Source organism: Phaseolus vulgaris, chromosome 5 (assembly GCF_051622355.1).
Source record: "Phaseolus vulgaris cultivar YP4 chromosome 5, ASM5162235v1, whole genome shotgun sequence".
NCBI lineage: Eukaryota > Viridiplantae > Streptophyta > Magnoliopsida > Fabales > Fabaceae > Phaseolus > Phaseolus vulgaris.
In genome coordinates, this window is record NC_143502.1 from 11619659 (window position 1) to 11633761 (window position 14103).

The 14103-nt window shown below is 33.0% G+C and overlaps 1 protein-coding gene across 1 annotated transcript; it reads right to left on the reverse strand.

Annotated features, from left to right (window-relative positions):
- Nucleotides 1-5869: 5869 nt before the first annotated feature.
- LOC137835169 (P-loop containing nucleoside triphosphate hydrolases superfamily protein) lies at nucleotides 5870-13420 on the reverse strand. The gene is made up of 6 exons (XM_068643543.2): nucleotides 11628-13420; nucleotides 10869-11009; nucleotides 8987-10736; nucleotides 8433-8716; nucleotides 7291-8141; nucleotides 5870-7183 (listed from the first exon to the last, which is right to left on the reverse strand). Exons 1-6 carry the CDS (start codon nucleotides 12951-12953, stop codon nucleotides 5977-5979), a joined length of 5559 nt encoding a protein of 1852 aa, XP_068499644.2. The 5' UTR covers nucleotides 12954-13420; the 3' UTR covers nucleotides 5870-5976.
- Between the last annotated feature and the right edge of the window lie 683 nt (nucleotides 13421-14103).

Genomic DNA, 14103 nt, shown 5'->3' on the forward strand with positions numbered 1-14103 from the left:
TTCTAAAAATTGGTTTCTATTTGATGATTTTCTTGTAGTGTTTGGTTAAGTTCGTGTCCAGTTGAAAATATCCTTTTAATTTGTCCTCCAATTGATAACAACCTTTTAATTTAGAATATGATTTATTATTTTTTATCTTTATCTTCTTATTTTTATTCGTATCTCCAATTGATCACAATCTTTTAATTTAGAATATGATTTATTATTCTTTATCTTTATCTTCTTATTTTTATTCGTATCTTCTTATTTTATTGTTATCTTTATTTTTTTTATCTTTTATATCTTATTTTATTTTTTAATCTTTATCTTTTATAAATTATTTTCATTCTTATTTTCATATCTTATCATTTATTGTTATCTCTTTATTTTATTTTTTCTTTATCTTTGTTTTTTTTTAAAAAATATTTTACAGTTAAGTAATTTGTTAATTTATTAGGAATAATTTATTGAAATTAACAATTTTCAATATTTATGTATCTAATTCATTATTTCATTTTAAATTTTAAAGATTTGTATATCTATGTAAAATATTTGGTTAGAATCTTATAAATTAGTTATTATTTATTCATTTTAATAATTAATGAATTTGTTAGGATACATAAAATTCAATAACTTTTTCTATGATCTCTGATGTATTTATTACTATATTATGGATAAAAAAAACTATTTCATACATAAGATATAATCATAATCCTAACAGAAAATAAGGTTTCAAAAATTTATATAAGAAACCTAGCTCTTAAAATAGACTACATCTAAATTTGAATTGAATCTAATACTTTTCATTAACCCTTTTCCTTATATTCCAGGAGATTAAGAGTTTAATACAAACACAATCAAAATATAATAGTAATCGTTCTTATTATATGGAAGTTGAAACTAAGATCTTTCAAAAATCACCTTCAACTACATTTGAATATTGGATAAATGTGATAATTGTCCAAAAATGATGAGTGTCTAAATTTACATTGGTATTTAGTATTGTATTTGGTATTGTCAATGTAAGTTTTTTTTTTTATATTCTTTTAGCATCTTGTATAAACATGCTAATATGTATATATGATTATATCAAAATTTCTTAAAAGACTATTAGTGAAACATTATTTTATTTAATTCTAACAAAGTAATCCTATTCTTGAATTAAAAAAAGTAACTCTTGTTTAAGATAAAAATACGGATTATTGTGATACTATTTTCTACCTATAATATTAATAACAATAATAATGAATGAATGATGTTGAAAAACTATTGTTTTGATTTCGAGTTGTTAAATTATCTAGTAATTTTTTATTTTCAAGTTTTTTCATTACTTGAAGATAATAATACTTTTAATGATTTTTTTATTACGTTGTCCATTCTAACATGCATGAGTGTCTATTTTTTTGGATTATCTTGTTACTACTATTCAATATAAAAAAAATCTATCATTTTCATCATATTATATTATTATTGTATCATATTATATTATTTTTGTTATTATTATTTATTTTTAATGAGATGTTAAATGTTTATTGTGCAATTTTTTTTATGTTTTTATATCTTATAATTTATTCATGAGAAGATTAGTTTTTTATATCACTCCCAAAAAATTTGTTAAGATTAATTGTGATTGAGTCAATGGAAGAAAGGCTAGTGTAGGAGGTGTGGTTAGAAATTGTGAGGGTGAATTTTTTTTCTCCTTCTTAATTCATATTTTAGTTCATTAAAATAAATTAAAGTTTTAATTCTAAATAAAATAAAAAATAATGTAAAATTCAAAGAAATAAAAAAATAAATATTTAAATATAATTTCATTATTTTCCAATTTATTAATTTAAATTAATTTTATTGTTAAGTTAATTTATTTAGATCATTTTAATATTATTTTTGTTTCTTTAAAATATATATATATATATATATATATTTATATATAAAATTATTATTAATAAGGATTTTAATTATTATCATTAACAAAATCAATATATTTTAAAAAGTAAGTGATTAGTTAGAACATAGCATGAATATTAAGTAATTATCAAAATATATAATATAAAGTTATTAAAAATTCAAAATTCAAATTTAAAGCTATCTACATATATTATTCAAAATTCAAAATTCTTCTCTTTTTCTGTGTTTTTAATTACTACAACATTTTTTATAATCTTTTTAATTATAAGATTAATAATTTATGTAAAATCTAAGAAAAAAAAACAGTAAACATTAAAAAAAATATTTCCATTCTGTAAAACTATTTTCTTAAAATAAATAAATGTATTTGTTATAAACAATTAAATGTTAATAAATAACAACTATCTACATATATTATTAAAAATTCAAATTTCTTTTCTAAACTTTTTCTGTGTTTTTAATTACTACAACAGTTTTTTATAATTTTTTAATTATAATATTAATAATTACTGTAAAATCTAAGAAAAAAAACTGTAAACATTAAAAATTTCTATTTCCATTCTGTAAAAATATTTTCTTTAAATAAATAAATCTATTTTTTTATAAACAATTAAAATTTCAAAAAATAAAAACTATCTACACATATTAAAAATTCAAATTTCCTCTCTAACTTTGTCTACCTTTTTTAATTACTACAATTTTTTTATAATCTTTTTAATAATAATATTTTTAAAATACATATTCATATCTATAAATTCAATCCATCTCACACAAAATAAATATTTGATATTTCATCAAATTCTCTCCTGCCAATATACAATTACATAAACAACTTATCACAATAATTAATTTATTAATATAATTAATAAATTTCTCCTTAATATTGACATCTAAAATTACAAACTAATTAACATGAATAACTACTTTCAAATAATTTAAACAAATTCAATTCCAAAAACAATAAACATCCAAACACAATTTAAACATAAATAAAACATACATTTTTTAAAAAATCACACATACCTCAAAGAGAGCATAACAAAATCACAAGACAATGCAATTGTCAGTAAGATCAAAGTGTGCCTGAAAATATATTAAAAAAAATCAAAAAATAAAAAATCTAGAAAACCATGAACATAATCGATTATCACTTCCCTTAAAAAGTCACATAATCGATTATCCAAAGATTTAATAAGCATAATCGACTATTCTTGCAGTTCAAAATTTAACATAATCGATTATGCTAATAGATAATCGATTATGGTTGCCAAAAATTCTCAAATAACCGATTATGTCACGACCATAACCGATTATGTCACGACCATAATCGATTATGTAATGACCATAATCGATTATGTCATGACCATAATCGATTATCAACTGTTTTTAACTACATAATTGATTATGTAGTGCATTATTTTGCAATGATAATCGGTTATGCATGAAACTAAAATGAAAAAAACGTAACCTCAGGACAAACATGAACTACCAAACTCACTCTCCTACCTCTATGCTTATTGAAGACCCTCTCCAAACACCCTATATCAATGCAACTCTATGTGTGAAGGATAGACAGATGTAGTACTTAGCTTCCATGCAAAGTAAAAAGTTACTATTGTGTAACGTGAATAAGGGCACCATGGTCTTTCAACCAATCTTTCGTGGCTTTCCATGCTTTCCACTCTCCTTTCTCTTCATATTTCAAATGACCCTCAAATCACTCTCATTTTCATTCACCCTCCCTCTCTCACGGAACCAAACGGGGGTGACCACCCTATAATCCATGTGCGCTACAGGGCCACCCTCTGATCCAAACACTGCATAAGAGTTGGTTTAGCTACATAGAAGAGTTTTTTGGAATATTCACTTTATAAAATATATCTTTAATCTCTAAGTACTAAATTTTATATATTAAAATAATATTTTTAACTGTTTATTATACCTAAAAAAATAAATTTAAAGATAAATTGTGTTGTTTCTATAAAATTATATATATACTTAATATATTTTCCAAAAAATTATATTATTTGTCCTAAAATTAAAAAAAAAAAATCATGTTAACAATAAGGATAAAGGAAAAGTTGATAAAGACGACAAAAACATCACATAAATTTTATAATCGATTAGATGTAAAACTAATATTGTTTTTAAAACAGTTACTCCTAAGTATATTATTTCTAATTTTCATATCGTTCATATCCTCAAAAATATTAATAAATTGTAGTGAGACAAAAGTAACAGGGAAAATTTTGAGGAAAGCTAATTACAAGGGATGCAAATCAAACAATATATTTTAAACTTCGCTTGGGACTCTGTGAAAAGACCATTTATCCTTAAAAAAATACATTTAGAATAAAATTTAGAAAATTGTTTATTTTTTTCTATTTACACCTCTCAAATTGTAAAATCTAAAAAATATTTTAAGATCTATAAAAACCTTCTAAATTTTACAATCTGAATTTTTTTCTATAAAAAAATATTACAAAATCTGAAAGGTATTCTTAAATTTGAAAATATCTTACAAATTCTATAACCCATAAATTTATTCTAGATTTCATAATCTGAAGTATATTTTTTTAAAAAAAACATATTCTGGATTATAGAATCTAGAAGGTATTCCTATTGAATTTTATATTTTAGAATTTTTCCATATCACCTATTTCAAAATAAATAAAAAAAACATCAATAGAATATATTCTTGATATTTTCAGAAGTATAGAGATATTACAAGGAAGATGCAGAAAGAAACACTCTTTGGAAATTTGATAAAGCATATTTCTTCCTGCACTCCTACATTTTCTTCCTGCCCCCTACATTCTTTGTAATACCAGAATTATCCTTTATAATTTTGGATGATTCTGGAATAAGGGTTCCATAAGCAAAGTGTGTTTCCGAAATAGAAAATCCATAAGATAAAAAACTATTCCAAATCATCATTTCAGAACACATTTTTTTAATTTCCAGAATCATAAATCCGAATTCATAAAATATGTTCTAGAAAGTATGTTACAAAAATATTTCAGAAAAAATAATCCGAAAGTCATTTTTAAAAAGGGTAAAATGATTTTTTCCGAGAATGATGGGGTGTAGGAAGTCATTTGTTGAGTGCAGGGAGAAACACCCAAACTGTAAAAGGGGTTTAAGCCCAAATTTTCGTATTCAAGACATGGACAAATTCTTTCTACACCCAATCATTTTGAACCTACACCCTACATAATTTTAAATTACCAAAAAGGTCAATGAAAATCTGAAATTAAAAATATTACATTTCAAAAAACTAGATTTAAAAGAGATTATTGTGTTTTGGAAATAAAAAACTAGAAACAAAAATCAAAATCTCATTCTAGATAAAAAAAATCCACAATACAAAAAGTTCATTGGAAAGAAAAATCCAGATCCATATTCCAGAAAAGGTCTGTGGAATGTATTTTTCATGTATCTCATTTTATTTAAGGGCATTTTCGTCTTTTCACACTGAATTTGGGTGCAGTACTATGTGCAGGAAGTAATTGGCCAAGACATGAATTAGCATTTAATTTTCAAATGTTTCTTCCCACAACCCAACAAATTTCTCCATGCACCCATCATATTTCGAAAAAGACTGTTTTACTCTTTTACAAATGATTTCCAAAATATTTTTCTCAAATGTTTCCAGAACATATTTTCCAAAATACCCAGATTTATCATTTTGGAAGTCAAAAAATATATTTCAGAATGACTTTTTTGTCTTCCAGATTTTCAATTTTAGAAACTCTCAAGGATTTTCAGTTTTTGTCTTCCAGAATATCTTCCCTATTCTAAAATCACCCAAAATTCTCAAGGATAATTTAGATATTTTAAGAATGTAGGGGTGCAGGAAAAAACATCCTTCTAAAATTGGGAAGAAAAAAAGGGCGGGTTAGGATTTAGGGTTCATTTGGTGGTTGGATTCTACAGAAATGCTGTGGGATTTTGATGGAAGCACTTGAAAGTTGAAAGTTGGTTGTAGTTTCCACGTCAAAACTATATTTGAAACTCAAAAAAGGTTATATACAAATGCCGCATCAGCACAAAAAAATTGCCAAGCAATTCATGCTATGAATCAATAGCCTAATCAAAAGGGCGCTTTGTCATTAGTATCAACTCTCTAAGAGAACAAAGGCACAAGTTCTCAAATTTACAGTGAGCTGAGACATCCTTGTCAGGGTCCATATGAACTAGGACACCATCTCTGAAAACAAATTTAAGATCAACCATTGCTGATTCTTCATTTAGTGCCGTATCTTCAATTGCAGTTGCATGTTGGCTTGCAGAGTGAGAAACACATTCAGCAGGCACAACATCCTTGCATTGGCTTTCAGCATTACACGTTCTCAGGTTCACACAATCAAGAGATGTTCCATGATTTTCATTCCTTAAGCTTTTCTTTGATGAATCAATGAAATCTTCAGCCATAAAGCTTTTTCTAACTGCTGAAATAAGATCCACAGATAATGATGAAACAGCATCATGAACATCTTCTACACTCCACTGGTCACTGTTCAACCCCCAGTCTCCAAGAAGCATTTTCTTTGTCAAATGATGGAGACTACGAAGACATGCAGGGCAACATTGATACAAGCAAATAACCCCCGACTCAGCAGGAACACTACCATTACTTGAAGAGACACTATTATCTGTAGCATTCTCATGTTTATCAGATTTAACATCACTTGATTTTGCACCAATGTCTTGAGAGGATGAGGACACAGTAAGAGGCTGATCAGAGACGGGACAGTTACCAATCTCAACATTTTGTGTCTCTGGTTCGAAAGCAGCGTGAACTCCATTTCCAGAAAGAACCACACATTGAGTGCCCAAGGATTTGCTGAAGTTATTTGAAATCCCTAGTTCTTCACGCACCTCTTCATTATTACCAGCAGTTAGAGATTCATGTTGTACTAATAGTGTTCCATTCTCCCGACTTGTAGTTGGATAAAGTGGTTGGTTTGCAGTCATAGCAGCAGCAGCAGAGTTGTTGATATGCTTTTCAGAAAAAGAATCATTTTGTAGAGATCCTTCAGAGCTAGCATTTCCATCATCACAATCCATATCTAAAGTACCATTTTGGTTATTAGAGGTGATACATCCAGCCATTTCAGCAGCAATTCCGTTATGACTCTCCTCCAATGTCTCCAAATCATGACCATCTCCAGGAACAGCAAAATGGCAGTCCTCACCTCCTGATTTGTGATTTTCACTTGTGGGATGACTGTTTAACGACCCACCACTTGCTGGTGAAACCTTTGTTGTATGCTCATAAGAATCCTGCTCCAGACTAAAATGGAAGGAATTACTATTAGAGACCAAGTCCACTCAAAATGTTGACATAGAAAAACAGTAATATCTTACCAACCATGCATAGCAAAGGAAAAGTGGTAATACCTTAGCAATGAGTAAGCCCAGTTGTTGACCATGTCTTCAAAATAAGCCACTTGAGATAAAATACGAAAATATTGATATCTATCTTTCCCAGCTTGAATTTTGGTATTGATTTTCTTTATTAAGACCTCAAGAACCTTCCTTACATCAAGGGAAACTTCTCTAACTGATCTATAAACACCTCTGTAAGCTGATAAACCAACAGCAATCAAGCCTCTGACAAGACCAGATGATTCTCTGCTTTTAATGCTACCAGAATTACAAGAAACTACAACCTTGTCATGTGAATTATTAGGACGAATTATACAAGAATTGAAAGGCCAACCCCTCCAAGGTCCACTTACATCAGCACAAGGACCTTCTTTGAGTTTTGAAGTGACCCAACAAAGTTCAGCAAAATGAGGGTATAAGAGAATTTGATAGCCAAGTGTAGATATTGCCAACAACAGGGTTGACTTTCCCTTCAGTGACTTGCTGTTTGATGTTGGTGGAACTTTTGCAAAGGACTCATGTTGGATTTCACTCTTTTTATCATTGGCTGATCCATCTTTTCTTTGACATACCTTATCTTTACAAACTTCAACTGATTCATAGGTTCTGTTGCCCTTTTGTCCACCCATATGAACATGAGATCTCTGATGAAGCAATTGAACAAGCTGCTCAACTACATTTCTCAATAGCCCTAGTGCAGATAAATTGATCACCATGTCACGGTCAAAATTCCCATCAATCTGCAGAGAGAAACGAGGAACTGTCTGCTCCAAAGGAGTTGACTGGCTGTCTTTAGATTGATAGCTCTTGAAGAATTCGCTTACTTTGCGAGGAAGTTCTTTATAGGGAACTTCTGAAGTAGCCTGTAATATATAAAACAAAATATAAGGACCTGCTAAACAATATAAAAAATTATAAATGTCAAGCTAATGGTATCATTTTGCCTGACAATGTTGTTGTGCAAACATTTGTATCTGAAAGTTAAAAGCCATAAGAATTACTTCATATGACTATGACATTGTATTAAAATATTCTAAATTGACAATTAAGAAATAGCAGACTAACATAAATAAACATTTAACTTTAAAAGGAGCAAAAACCTAGCACCAATTGTGTAAAGATTTTTAATATTAAAAGCAAGAAAATAATCATACCAGAATCATCAAGGATGTGGATACACCAATGGATTCCACCTGCTCAATAAATGACATCCAAGCAAATGAAGCCTTTGTGATAGCCTGGCCATTGGCCATCTCAGTTGATTTTTTCTCAGTACTGATGTCACTTTCCTTCTCAACAACTTGGTTTGGTGTGAAACAAGACTTGCCCATCTTTAAACACGAATCAGTCCTGTCAGCAATTTGAAAATGTTTCTCCAGAGCCCATAAATCAATTCTTGGCAAGAATACTACGCAAGATTGTCTGCTAGCACATTTCACTGCCACAGAGAAATTAATTGTGAGTATCAGATCCAGAAGTTCTATAATTATGAAATATATGAGCACCGGTATTTTTGTATTGACCAACAATTTCAACTCCTCTCAACACTTGGCATCTTTCAGTGGATAGAATAAAAAATGCATAATCCTGTAAACCTAAGGCATGTCGGCAACACCTTATTTGACATCCAGAGCTATTGTTAGTCATACTTAGCCAACAGTGATACCAAAAGTACAGAAATCAACAAAACTAGAAAAGAGAGACATACTTAATATTTGTGCAATGCCCTGCACCACTTCTCCATGCCCTTCTTGCAAAATAGTTGCCATATCAATCTTCTGAATTTCAATATTTCCAATAAAGCAGTGAAGAAGACAAGAAGCAAGATGTCTCTGGCCAGTTCGTGGATTTCCAGAAATTAGTATCCGAAATCCAGATTTGTTGGTCAATGCAAATAAACCACTACGCATGCCAAGATGGTTCCCTGTGTAGGATTCTAGCCTCAAGTTATTATCATAAGCATCATCCACAGTATCATTAGAACCAATAATGCCATCATCCGCAGATAAAATACCAGAACAAGTAAGCTTTATCTTTAACTCATGAAAAGTGTTGTGTTCATGAAGAAATTCATCCATGTGCAACCACCAGTGATCAAAAGGCTTTTGCTTTTTGTCCAGAGCAGAAATCATAGCATCCTTTATCACAGTTACAGATTTCGATATGGGAAGTGGTAACCATAGACGTTCATCAAGATATAGAGATACAAGAAGAGTGCATAATGGCTGCAATAAACAAGGAATAAGTTGGATGGGAAGAGGGGAGCATACTACATCATTGGCAGCATTTCCAGCATCTCTTCGGGAGCAAGGTAGTGGGGAAGAAAAAACAGCCTCTAACCAGTCCCTCTCCTCCACTGCAAAGGATGGAAGAGGAATTTGCTTAGAACCAGAATGCTTTTCTTGGGCAACTAAAGACAAGACTTCTTGCAAAGGGAAATTCCTCTTCAAAGCATTAATAGCTGCTTGCGTACAAAGAGCCTGGAGATCAGCACCTGCGAAGCCTGGTGTTTTTCTTGCAATCCATTCAAGCAAGGATCCGGTAATTGGTTTTGGCCACTTTTGGGTGTGAAGTGAGAGAATGGAAGCTCTGTCCTCAATTGATGGTAATGGAAAATAAATTTCCCGATCAAACCTACCAGGGCGCCTAAGTGCTGGGTCAACAGCTTCAGGACGGTTTGTGGCACCTATGACCACAACTGAACCCCTAGATTTCAAACCATCCATAAGAGCAAGCAATGTTGACACAACAGAACTATGTGTCTGGTCTTGCTGCCTAGTGCGGAGGGGTGCCAAACCATCTATTTCATCAAAGAATATTATAGAAGGTTGACATTTCTCAGCAACCTGAAACAATAGTCTTAGTTGACGCTCAGCATCACCAACATATTTTCCCAAGCAATCTGCACCTTTCCGGGCAAAATATGCAATCCGTTTATCACCACGGGCACATGCACCTATCAATGCCCGGACAACTAAGGTTTTCCCTGTTCCAGGATGCCCGTGTAAAAGAACACCTCTTGGTGGTGTAAGCCCTAAATTATCAAATAGCTCAGGGTACAACAGAGGTAAAATGACAACTTCTTTCATACAACGGATGACATCTTTGAGCCCAGCAACAGATTCCCAACCCTGAAACAAATTTTCACTAGCAGAGTCTGAACCCCCAATGTACACTGGGGCTATTCTCAATAAATCACGATGAAGCCTCTTGTTCTCACGTTTCAAAAATTCTTCATCCTCTCCACAGTTTTCCAACCATCTCTCTTCATCTCCAATATCTTTTCTACAAGCTTCGTTCGACCGCTTCCTTATCTCCCACATCATTTTCCTAGCCTTCAACTTCTTTATCCGGGCTAAATATTTATTACCACGAGGTTGGAAGAGATGCCGATGATCTGTACAGGCTATGAGAAATTTACGATGATCAAAGATGCAACCACTGGCTCTGGCACAAGGCTGCAAAACCCAGATAGAATGTTAATTCTGATCATGGATGTTATAGAAGAGTTTTTTTTCTTGCTTGTAATAACAAAATAAGGGGAGTTCAAAATATTTCTGTTATTCTTAACAAGAGGACTTGTAACCAACCAAGTGATAAGTTCTTGGACAACGATCAACACGACAACCAGTGGTTGCCCCTCGCCTCCCACAGCGTGTGCACTTCAATGCCCTTCCGCGGAAAAGTGCAGCCCTCACATTTTTTAAGCATCCAAAGTTGGCAAAATAAACCTGTAAAATTGACACAGCAAATATTTACTTCAACACAAAAGTAGACCAAGCTAAATTTGAGTGTGTCAACTCTGAGCATCAAACAATTCAGTTGATAAAATTTAAGAGGAATAAAAAATAGTATGTGTTGGTGAGTTAGCTATATGTCTACACATTACTATGGACAACATAAATTATACAGCCATCATATTTCACTATAAAGTATCAACGTAGAATCTATACTTTCAGGTAAAAAACAAAGGTCTCTCTATGTTCATTCGGGACAGATGACTAAATTTAAATGGTGCCCAGAACTTAAGAAAAGAAGTCTATAAAAAGTTTAAAGAACTGTAAAAGGGCATAGTTGTTTCATATCCCTTGTGTAAGTTATATTCCTAAGGAAAAAGGGAAACATATTTATGCCACAACTATGTATTAGTTATTAGCAGTGTAGAACTTAATATGTTTCATTAACAATGACCAGAGAAAAACTTTTAATGCCGAACAGATTTTAGAAGGCCTTAAAATATCACTGTGATCAGCAAGTCAGTTTGCAATGTTATTTTTTAAATCTTCCATAAATATGCAGAGTTTCATGATGAAGACCATGTTTCAGAAACTACTAAATTAAAACCGCACCTCTGGACTCCATACAGCACAGTGCAGATGAACCCATATTCTAGCAATACCATGGTGATCCTTAGTAGGACCCAAGAGACGCCCAAGCCAACCAGGTTCATGATCAAAACCATCCCAAATATCATAATTAGTCTCCTCTGAAGATGACGATCCACTATAAGCTTCATTCTCACTTTCACCATTATCATGAGCTAACCTTTTTGGAGGCTTACCATCGGTCCCTCCACCACACAAACCACACCGCCTGCCCTCTTTGATACGCAGGTGACCACGCTTGTCATTTGAAGCATGTTTCAACTCATCCTTCCTCCCAGCATTTGCATCTTTCAAGACATTTTCATTGACATCAACCTCCTTATCAACAATAGCATCTTTCAAGAAATTTTCACCATCCTCAACCTTCTTAGCAGCGAATTCTTCATTATCAACCTGCTCAGCTGCATTACCTACACTTTTGCTTTCCTTCGCACCCTCTAACTGATAATCCACTTTATCTTCATGTTCCACCTGTGACGACGATTCAATGTCATCGCCACACTCCTTCATTCGCAAATCGCTGGATAAGTTCCTCTCTTCATTCTCTACCATGGGAGGGACACTCCCATCCGAATCAGCCATCTGATCCGCATCCTCATTTCCTCCCATGGAAGGGGCATTACCATCCGATTCATCCATCTGATTCTCTCCCGACAATTCAGTTTCCGATTCTGAATCACTCTCCTCGTCACTGCTAGACACAAGCACCACTTCCTGACTCTTACTCTCCTCCAAACTCCCATGAGACACATCATCTTCATGCCCTTCATCGTGCTTTGTGGCTTTAATCCTCCCCGGTCTCTTCGACTTAACCACTTTCGGCATCAAACCTTCCAACTCCTCCTTCCTACCAACGTCATCATCATCCCTTTTTCCCACCACACCCTCAAAAAGCTTCCTCTTCCCACGTCGCGATTCCCCATCCTCTTTTACCCTAAAACTTACATTCTCAACCCTTGATCTCAACCTAGAACTCCAAGCCCCACCTGAACCTCTATTTTCCCGCCCCAAAGTCGAAGGACTCTCCACACCATGATCAATTCCACCCTTCCCCACCCTCCGTCGTTTCTTTGGCGGAGCGGGAGACGCGTCGAGAAGCACCGGGGCACGGCGAACCCGGGAGCTCCGACGAACCCCTGCATCAGGATTCAACCCATCATTATCATCATTCAACTCACCATGGTTTCGAGTGTACTCCTCCTCACATATTGCATCCAACCTCTTGTGCTTCTTACGAAGCCGCAAACCCGATCGAGACGACGAACCCAAAGAAGACGGCGATGATCGCATGACGAGAAAGCGGGAGAATCACCACACGGAAAAATTAGAAGAAGAAATTATATGAAAAATGCAAAATATGGAAATGAAAAACGAAAAACGTTTTTGGCTCTCTCGAAAACCAGCCAATGGGCATTCGCCGATTGTCTTCTCCGTCCAATTGGGTGTTCGAATGTTCTCAGATTCGGAAGAAAACCGTCGCCGTTGCGGCGTTGCGCACAGTTGGTCCAAGGCGGGAGAGAAACCGAAACCCTAGAAATCGAATCAGCGACGCATCTTCTTCGACGGGGTTTTGGTTCGATTAAAGCGCGTTTTCCATTTTCCAGTGAAGATTGGGTTTCTGGGATATGGGGTTCCCAGAGTCTCTTCGTTTTTTCAGTGCTTTCTTCTCTGAAATTTGTTTTCTGTGCACAGAGAGACTAGGGCGTGTGAGAGTGAAAAAAAAGAGGGTTTTGGCTCTGATATTTGTATCCTTCTTCACACGCGCAAGAGTGTTCCGTGATTAAAACGTGATGTTAGGTATGGGTTGAAGCAACAAGGACCCTTGATTTGAATAAAATTGAAAGAAAATGCGATGCACGCGCTTGGTGAAGAGTTAGGATGCGTGTCGATAGTGTATTTTTCACAAATTTTGTTTTAATTTCTTTTTTCTCCACACAATGTTGCCGCCAATATGCAAGTTTGCATGAACCCAAATATAAAAGCAAAATTGGGAGGGTATCGGGGTTATGCATGAAATGTTAGATTTTGAAAGGGCAACGGCTCTTTAAAAATTTAAATATTTGGGTATTGGATACTTTAGTGGGGACAACTATGCATGGTGAGTATTTCCCTATTTTTTCACTTTTTTTACTTCTCTTAATTTTTATGTTTTAGATTATTATAGCCAATAGTAGTAAACATTAAGATCAAATTCAAATTATAAGTAATTGTGGGTGTTGGGTTTGGTTTGTATTATTGCACCATGGAGGGTGACAAATTAAAAAGCAAAACACTTCATAAATATATTTATCTTTGCGAAGACTTTAAATTGATAAAAAGGAGTTAGATGACCAGCACCAACAAATTTGAATGACACCTTTGCACTTTCAAAATAAGCAAACTTACAATCCTATTCATTGCTACTTTTGTACTTGGGTTTTGTCATATATTTGGATATTAT

What these genes read in the sequence shown, in the direction of transcription:
- LOC137835169 (XM_068643543.2), bottom strand. Translation starts at nt 12,953, where the DNA reads ATGCGATCATCGCCGTCTTCTTTGGGTTCGTCGTCTCGATCGGGTTTG. An exon ending in GTCCAAGAACTTATCACTTG is followed by an intron (nt 10,737 to 10,868) that starts GTTGGTTACAAG and finishes TGGGTTTTGCAG; the next exon opens with CCTTGTGCCAGAGCCAGTGG. An exon ending in CCACATCCTTGATGATTCTG is followed by an intron (nt 8,142 to 8,432) that starts GTATGATTATTT and finishes TATATATTACAG; the next exon opens with GCTACTTCAGAAGTTCCCTA.